The sequence below is a fragment of the Chiloscyllium plagiosum genome, chromosome 6 (assembly GCF_004010195.1).
Source record: "Chiloscyllium plagiosum isolate BGI_BamShark_2017 chromosome 6, ASM401019v2, whole genome shotgun sequence".
Classification (NCBI taxonomy): domain Eukaryota; kingdom Metazoa; phylum Chordata; class Chondrichthyes; order Orectolobiformes; family Hemiscylliidae; genus Chiloscyllium; species Chiloscyllium plagiosum.
In genome coordinates, this window is record NC_057715.1 from 113,051,465 (window position 1) to 113,061,355 (window position 9,891).

The 9,891-nt window shown below is 42.1% G+C and overlaps 1 protein-coding gene across 1 annotated transcript in view; it reads right to left on the reverse strand.

Moving 5' to 3' along the window:
• The window catches only part of acer3 (alkaline ceramidase 3), a 204,402-nt gene that overhangs the window by 116,297 nt on the left and 78,214 nt on the right, over positions 1-9,891 (reverse strand). Inside the window, exon 4 of the mRNA XM_043692440.1 lies at positions 2,760-2,812. Within this exon, the coding sequence (XP_043548375.1) occupies positions 2,760-2,812 (53 nt within the window). The remainder of the gene's footprint in view (positions 1-2,759; positions 2,813-9,891) is intronic.

Genomic DNA, 9,891 nt, shown 5'->3' on the forward strand with positions numbered 1-9,891 from the left:
CCCTTATCTAACACTACGGGCAATTTAGCATGGCCAATTCACCTGACCCTGCACATCTTTTGGACTGTGGGAGAAAACCGGAGCACCCGGAGGAAACCCACGCAGACACGGGGAGAACGTGCAAACTCCACACAGTCAGTCGCCTGAGGCGGGAATTGAACCCGGGTCTCAGGCGCTGTGAGGCAGCAGTGCTAACCACTGTGCCACCGTGCCGCCCACAGGGCGTCAGGGGTAGGTTCTTTACCCAGAGAGTGGTGGGGGTATGGAATGCGCTGCCTGTGGGAGTGGCAGAGTCAGAATTATTGGTGACCTTTAAGCGGAATTGGATAGGAACTTAAGCTAGGACAAATGTTCGGCACAACATTGTGGGCCGAAGGGCCTGTTCTGTGCTGTATTGTTCTATGTTCTATGTTCGAAAGGGTCCACAGCAGGACTCTACACTGATCCCTGGAAATTTCTAGATAACATGGATACCTATGGTCAGACTCCTAACTACTGACTTCAGCTCTATTTTCAACACCATAGTTCCAACCAAACACATCTCCAAACTCCAAGACCTAGGACTCTGCAACCCCCTCTACAACTGGAGTCTTGACCTCCTAGCCCACGGACCACAGTCAGTAGGGTTAGGCAACAACATCACCTCCACGATAATCCTCAACACCAGTGCTCCACAAGGCTGCATATTCAGCTCCTTACTATACCCCTAATACACTCATGACTATATGGCCAAATTCTGCTCTAACTCCAACAGTTTTGCTGATGACATTACCGTAGTCGGTTGAATCTTAAAACAGCAAGACATTCCTGATAAAGAGCTTATATACTTGAAAAGTGGACTCTCCTGCTCCTTGGATGCTGCCTAACTAGCTGTGCTTTTTCAGCACCACTCTTTTTGACTCTGATCTCCAGCATCTGCAGTCCTCACTTTCTCCTAACAACAAGACAAAATACAGGAAAGAAATAGAGAACTCAGTGGCATCGTGTAAAGACAATCTCTTTTCAATGTCAGTAAAACGAAGGAATTGGTCATCAACTTCAGGAAGCAAAGTGGAGAACACACCCCTATCTTCAATGGTGCTGAGGGGGAGATGGTTGACAGCTTCAAGTTCCAAGGAGTAATATCACCAACAATCTATCCTGGCCTATCCACGTCACGCTAAAGTCATGAAAATACACCTACACCTCTATTTCCTCAGAAAGCTAAGAAAATTCAGCATGTCCATAAGGACTCTTACCAGTTTTTATGAATGCACCATAGAAGGCACCCTATCTGGATGTATCACAGTTTGATATTGTAAATGCTCAGCCCAAGACCACAGGAAATTACAGAGAATTGTGAACACAGCCCAGCCCAGCACACAAAACAGCCTTCCATCCAGTGACTCCATCTATACTTCCTGCTACCTCTGGAAAGCAGCCAACATAAGTAAAGACCACTCCCACCCTGGATACAATCTCCTCCACCCTCTTCTGTTGGGCAGAAGATACAGAAGTTTGAAAACACATACCAACAGATTCATGAACAGCTTTTTCCCCGCTGTTCTCAGACTTTGTAATGGACCTAAAATCATATAACCCTATAATGTGGAAGCAAGTTATTTGGTCCATCAAGTCCATAATGACCCTCTGGAGAGAAGCATCCCACTGAGTCCCACCCCCACACCCTATCCCTGTAACCCTGCACTTCCCATGCTAATTCACCTAACCTACACATCCCTAGATACTATAGGCAATTTAGGATGGCTAATCCACTAACCTACACATCTTTGGACTGTGGGAGGAAAATTGAGCACCTGGAGGAAACTCACACAAACACATGAAGAACATGCAAACTCCACAAAGACAGTCACCCGAGAGTGAAATTGAATGAGGGTCCCTGGATGCTGAGAGCCAGCAGTGCTAACCATTTAACCATTGTGCTGCCCTATGTTCACATTAATCTTTCTCTGCACCTTCTCTGCAGCAGTAACACTCTAGAGTAAGAATTATACAGAGACATAGGGTTGCACAGCATGGAAACGGAGCCTTTGGTCCATCTCGTCAATGCCATGAATTTTTTTCTTCAAGATCTGTGGGATGTCTGAGTGTTCTACATTCTGTTCTGTTACCCCAATGTACTTATGTATGCTATGATTTACATCGATAGTACGTAAAAAATTATTTTCATTGTCTCTCAATATATGTGACAATAATAAAATCAAATTACTGGACTTGAAAAGTTAATTCTGCTTTCTTTCCATGGATACTATCAAAGCTGCTGAGTTTCTTCAGTAACTTCTGTTTTTAAGTTTTAAAAAACTTCTACTGTAGTATAACAACCAATTGGTCAATTGGTGGGGTTAGGGTTGTGAAGTATAAATGCTACAGAATTCCTTCCTCCACTAATAGGTTAATTGCAGCTAAAATATAGCCTGTGGGGACAGATTTGCTGACAGGCATACACATATCTTTTTAATATTTCACAGCATTATCAAACATACTGCACAAATGAAAAAGAAAAAGCCCAAGCTAAAAAGTTGTGCAACAGAAGATTCTGAGCATTCCTTTCTGACTTTGATGCTGAAACATATTTTTAATGGGAACAGAAGCAGTTAACAGAACAAAAAAGGGCACAGAGAAGATTAAGTGATGGAATGGGATTATGGTTTAACTAGATTTCCTTCCGCAAGTTTGGATGTTTTAGAATTTGAATTATGCAAAATAAGTCATGAATTATAAACTCTGATGAGAATCCAAAACTACTTTTAAGTACTTACAAGCAGTAGACAAATATACAGCAGCTGTAGATCATGGGAAGTTCATCCAACAACTAGGACAAAAAGTGAAAATAAGAGAATGAATTTTACTGGCAAAGTACAGTATATCCAATATAATTCCTACATAAATTACATTAGTATAGATTGAAGGTGTCTACAACGTTACTTTAACAATTCCATCATGCATGTTATACTAGCTTAAAGGCACCTGCAGACCAATGGAACCAAATACTTTTTCTAATTAAATTGAATTTCTGTTTTCGCTTTTAAAAAGCCTCATAATTAACTTCTGAAGATTCCCTAGAACTGCTCGTTGATTTTTTTGTGATTGAGCAACTTAAATAGCAAATACAACTATTAACTTTCCGGTGATCCAAGTGTGCATTCTGGGAGAGGAGCAGAGCTTTGAAGAGTCAAAGCAATTGAAAACCACTATTTTATCCCTTAATTGAGACTCTATTTTTGAAGACCTTGGAAGTTATTTTTTGAAATATAGCAATAATTTGACACTGTATTTCCACAGTCTGAGAAGCTGGTTTAAAAAAAAACTTGATATTGGAGATTTTGGACTTCATAGTACTTCTATAAACAAAATGCTTTTAGCCTGCGGGTTTTATGCTTCAGTCAATCTTTCCATTCAATGCACACAATCTTAGAGGAGAAAGACGGGTATAAAGACCATAATGAGCAGTGTAAGAGTATGAATATCAGAGTTTTTTTCCCCCAGATTGAAAGTTATGCAAAATTAATTGTATCATTACATCAATTTTATGTTTTTAAAGTTAAACAACTTTAAAAACATAAAATTGATTTAAAGATAGAAAATTTCAGGGAAACTTCCCTTCTCATTTCCTTTCCCCTCAGCCTTTCATCTGTAAAGAATTATGGCAAGTAACAGTTCAAGGATACAACCAAGAACTGCAGATACTGGAATGGTTAAAAGGATGTTTGTTAGGCTGGGGAAAAGTTTGTCATACAGGTTCCCAGGGCTTGTGCTAGAATACCCGATTTTCCACACACATTATTGATCATAGCCTTTGCGTAATTTCCAATTTTGCAGATGACACAAAAGTTGGAAATATCAAAAACAAATTGGAGGAATGGACAGATAAGAGGCAGATAATGTTCAATGTGGAGAAGTGAGAGATGATGCATTTTGGCAGGAAGATCACTGACAATATAAAACAAAGGGTGCAATTCTAAAAGGTTAGCAAAAGCAGAGAGACCTGGGTTAGGCTTACTGGCAGGGCAAATTGTGAAAGTAGTTAATACAGCAAACAATATCCTAGGCTTTAATAATAAGGGAATAGCACAAAGGAGTAAGGAGGTTACGTTGACTTCTGTAAAATAAACATTTAGCCTCTCAGTAGAAGTACTACGTCAGTTCTGGGTGTCACACTTTCGGAAGGCATTGGACAGAGTGCTGAAGAGGATTACAAGAAAGGATCCAGTGATTAGCAATTTTAGTTATGAAAACAGATTGGAGAAGCTGGCACTACTGTCCTTGGAGAAGCAAAGGCTCAGAGGAGATACAGTTGAAATATTCACAATGATGAGTCATCCAGACAGAGTAAATGAATAGAAAGAATTCTCACTGCAAGAATCTAGAACAAGAGGGTACAGATTTAAAGCGTTAAAAAAGCATAAGTGATAGAAGGAAAAATATCATACACTATGTGGTTGTGCTCTGAAATGCATGACTGAGAGTGTAACAGAGGCAAGAACTACAAAAGAAATTAGACAGTTATTTGAAAAGGAACAATATACATGGTTAGAGGAATGAGACTGGAAGATAAGACTGGGTGAGAAGCTGAGAGTGAGCCAATACAGACTTGAAATACTAAATAATCTCTTCCTGCACTGTAACCAGTTGGCATGACATCTATAGTCAGGAAAATACTGGAGGCTATTAAAGAAGAAATAGTTAAAAATCACACAACACCAGGTTATAGTCCAACAGGTTTATTTAGAAACAATAGCTTTCAAAACACTGCTTCGTCATCAGGTGACTGTGGAGAATACGATCATAAGACACAGAATTTATAGCCAAATGACTACAGTGTCCTGGAGATGATACATTAAACAATTTTAGATCAAGTATTTCATCTCTTGGATTGGGACGTGATGGTTTCTGTTCTTTGATGTATAAATCCCAGAACTTCTTTTAAATTACATTCTTAAGAAAGGTCTATCTTTTCTAACAATAGGTGCCATCTCAACACAGACAATGCATTAAGGTGTGAGGTCTACCTGTGTCTCAATGTTGAGTTAGACTGGTTCTATTTCTAAGGTGGGATTTACAGAGTTTACATGGATTCATTCAGTTTTTGAGTAAAATAAAATGTAATTCTGCAAAAACAAATTCACTCCTTAAATTTATGTGCACATGTAGGAGTGGCAGAATGATTGCGCACATGAAAGAGTGTGTGGTGTATGTATGTGTGTAAGTTTAGTTGAGTGTGATGTGTTATGTGTCTGTGAGAGGGTGCGTGCCTGGATGAGAGTGCAGAGAGTGTATATGTGTGCATATGGGAGGGAGCTTGTCTATGAGAGAGGATCAGCATGGGTATGTGAATACGTAGAAGCGCGTGTGTGTGAGAGAGTATATCATGCAGTGGAGTCACCTGTGGTGTGACATGAACCCAAGGTCCCGGTCGAGGCCATCCCCATAGATACTGAACTTTGCTATCGGCTTCTGCTCAGCCACTCTGCATTGTTGCTTGTCCTGAAGTCTGCCTTGGAGAATAGTCACCCGAAGTTCTAAGGCTGAATGGCCCAGACTACTGAAGTGTTTCCTGACTGGGAAGAAACACTCCTGCCTGGTGATTGTTGCACGATGTCCATTCATCCATTGTTGTCGCGTCTGCTCGGTCTCGTCAACGTACCATGCCTCAGGGCATCCTTACCTGCAGCGTCTGAGATAGACAATGTTGGCCGTGTCGCACAAGTGCTCACCGAGTACATGGTGAGAGGTATCCTTATGTGTAATGGTGGCATCCGTGTCAATACTCTGGTAACAATGATCTGTTTGCAGCAAACTGCCCAGCCTTCAGGACAACAACACTGTAAAATCCTGTTATGGCAGGCGCTGCAAACGTGTCAGAGTGTCGACACAGATATCATCATTACACATGCAACTCGTTCAATGTTGTCTATCTCATACCGTTCATAATATTTATAAATGATTTAGAAGAGGAGACAGAGTGTAACATATCCAAGTTTGCTCATGACACTAAATTGAATGGAAAGGCAAACTTGCAGAGGATGTGGAGGGTCTGCACAGAGGTTTAGACAGGTTAAGTGAGTGGGCAAGGGCCTGGCAGATGGAGTACAATGCATAAAAATGTCAGATCATCCACTTTGGAAGTAAAAATAGTAGGTCAGAGTATTATTTAAATGGTGAAAAATTGCAACATGCTGTTGTGCAGAGGGACCTAGGCGTGCTCATATATGAATTGCTAAAAGTTGATTTGCAGGTGCAACAGGTAATCAGGAAGGCAGACGGAATATTGGCTTTTTTTACTAATGGGATTGAATTTAAGAGCAGGGAGGTTCTGCTGCAATTGTACAAGGTGTTGGTGAGGCCACACCTAGAGTATTTGCGCAGTTCTGGTCACCTTACTTGAGAAAGGATATACTGGCTTGGAGGTGATGCACCAGGTTGATTCCGGAGGTGAGGAGGATTACCCTAGGAGGAGAGGTTGAGTTGCCTGGGACAGTACATGCTAGAATTTAGAAGAACAAGAGGGGATCTTATAGAAACATATAAAATTATGAAAGGGATAGATGAGATAGAGGGAGGCAAGTTGTTTCTGTTGGTGGGTGAGACTACGACTAGGGGGTATGGCCTCAAGCTTAGGGGAAGTAGATTTAGATTAGAGATGAAGAGGAAGTTTTTCCCCGGAGAGTAGTAAATCTATGGAATTCTGTGCCCAAGGAAGCAGTAGAGGCAGGTTCATTAAATATATTCAAGACATAGTTTGATGGGTTTTTGCATGGTAAAAGAATTAAGGTAGGAGGAGCTGAGATCGATCAGCCACGATCTTAATGAATTGTGGAGCAGGCTCGACAGGCCAAATGGCCCACTCCTGTTTCTGTTACTATGTAACAAATGTCTAGTTCTGTGCTGACACCCACATTCAGCTGCTGGTTCTGCTGTTTCAGAGATCCTGATATGGTATTAACTTGGAGGTTAAATTACATGTCACACATTGCTCTGAGTGACAATTAGCATTCTGGTCATACCTCACTATCCAGTTATTTTTCCCTCATCCCTTTTATTTGTAGGGGTGTGGATTTTGCTAGCAAAGTTCATCTTTACTGACCAACCTGAGTTGTTGTTTGAGAAGATGGATCAGAAGATCCACCATATTGAATGGCATTGGGCGATGCGACAATGAAGGAACTGAGACATGTCCAAGCTACGATGGTGTTGAACTTTAAAATGACAGTATTTCCAGGTTCTTCTCATCTCAGTTTAACACATAAAGGATAACGGGTTAAACTGGAGAAACCTAAAGGGGTAAGTCAAAGCTCAGGAAAGGGTAAAATTGGATAGAGAAGCAGGAAACATCAGTAACATGAGTAGTTCCTTGCATGTAATGCATAACAAATCTTGTTCCCCAAAAGCAGTGCTTTTAGATTAGACTAGATTACTTACAATGTGGAAACAGGCCCTTCGGCCCAACAAGTCCACACCGACCCGCCGAAGCACAACCCACCCATACCCCTACATTTACCCCTTACCTAACACTAGGCAATTTAGCATGGCCAATTCACCTGACCTGCACATCTTTGGATTGTGGGAGGAAACCGGAGCACCTGGAGGAAACCCACGCAGACACGGGGAGAACGTGCAAACTCCACACAGTCAGTCGCCTGAGGCGGGAATTGAACCCGGGTCTCTGGCTCTGTGAGGCAGCAGTGCTAACCACAGTGCCATCGTGCCGCCCTCTCCGAAAGCTAGTGCATCCAAGCAACCCTGTTAGACTATAACCTGGTTATTGTGTGATTTTTAGCTTTGTACACCCTAGTCCAACATCAGCATCTCCAAATCATAACTACAAGATAGTTAACTAATTGCCTAACTTATTAATGAAGCCCAAATACCAGAGCAAACCTAAATCACTCTGAAGATCAACAATAAACTTTGACTTGGATAATGATATCAACTGTTTACAGTAGCAAGAGGACTGCTGCAATTCTCAGAGGAAGCACTCAAACACGAGGAATTTACAAGCCAACTGGAACAATGTAAATGCAAGATATTGAGGAAGATACCACAGCCAGGAACACAACCAATGCTTGCAAACACTGTCGGTCATGCAACCTTGATTAGGGTAAGTGGCGAGGAGCAGAGTTGCAGTGGAAACAGGTCATACTCAATCAGTCTTGCTCAAACTCCACATATACATACTTCAAAATTGCAGTGACCAGAAAGAATTGAGGAACAATTCCATTCCCCTTAACTCCCCTACTATACTGGAAGATGGAAGAAAAAAGCAATATCCAAGATACGATTTTGGTTACATCAACAGAAAAATTATAAAACCTGAAATTCCGAATCTACTCCTAATCATCAGTAAAGTGACACAAGGGGTCACAACTGTGCTAACAAGCAGCACAATAACCTACTCATTGACACTCAGTTTGGGTGCTGCCAGGGTTATTCAGCTCCTGACCTCATTACAGCCTTGGTTCAAACAGTCAAAAAAGCTGAATTCCAAAGGTGAGAGGAGAGTGCGACTGCCTTTGACATCAAGGCTACATTTGACTGGGAGTGCCCATGGCCAAGTTAAGACTCCAGTGAGAATAAGGGGCCAAAACTCAACTGGCTGGAGTCATATCTAGCACAAAGGAAGATGGTTATGGCTGTTTGAGATCAGTTATCCCAGTTTCAGGACATCTCTGCAGTACTTCCTCAGGGACTTTCTAATTAACCTGCTCAGAGATGTCATTATACACCTCTGACACAACTGGCCCTTGAAACCAGATCTCCTAGCTCAGAGTAGGGACACTGCTACTGCACCATAAGAGCCTTTAAGTTTCTGGGATTTCAATTCTCATCTCTATTGAATTAGTTAGAGCTCTGGAATACTAGCCTACCACACACCCTCCCAAAAATACTTCTGAATAATTGATTTGTTTTAGAAAAGCATGAGATGCCCCCTCTGGAGCAAGTGGGACTTGAATCCAGGCTTTCTGGCCCATAGGTAAGAACTTTACCATGACACTACAACAGCCCTTCCCATCATAAGGTCAGACGTGGAGTTGCTGGTTGATGATTGTGCAATATTCAGCATCATGTGAAACTTCTCAGACACTGAAGCAGTCCATGTTCAAATGGAGGAGGACCTGGACAACATCGGTTTGTACCACGAAGTGCCAAGTACAGCCATGCCACACAAATGTCAGGCAACAACTATCACCAGACCGAATCAAAAGCAGTATAGAATCAACACCTTGGGAGGGTTACCACTAACCAGGAATTGAACTATACAAATACATGGCTACAATGGCGAGTCAGAGACCAGGAATTCTGAAGTGATTAGCTCACCTTATTCACAAAGCCTAGCCACTGTCAAAGAGACGCAAGTCAGGAATGCGATGGAATAATTCCCAATTGCCTGGACAAAAAAGCTCCAACAACACTCAAGGAGCTTGGCACCATTCAGAATAAAGCAGCCCATCTTATTGTCACCACATTTACAAGCATCCAGTTCCTCCACCAAATCCACAAGATGCACTGCAGAAATTTATCAAGGCTGTTTAGACAAGATCCTTCAAACACATGAAGGACAGTGGCAGTAGATACAAGGGAACACCACCATCTGCAAGTTTCCCTCCAAGTCAGTCACTGTCCTGACTTGAAAATACATTACTGTGCTTTCACAGTCATTGGGTTGAAATCTTGGGTTGAATTCCCTCACTAACAAACCTTACTATCAAACCAGCAGACAAGGGAGGCGCGGTAGTAGTTTGGCGCACCGATCTCTACACCGCTGAGGCCAAACGCCAGCTCGCAGATACCTCCTCCTACTGCCCCCTTGACCATGACCCCACCCCCCACCACCAAACCATCATCTCCCAGACCGTCCATAACCTCATCACCTCGGGGGATCTCCCATCCACC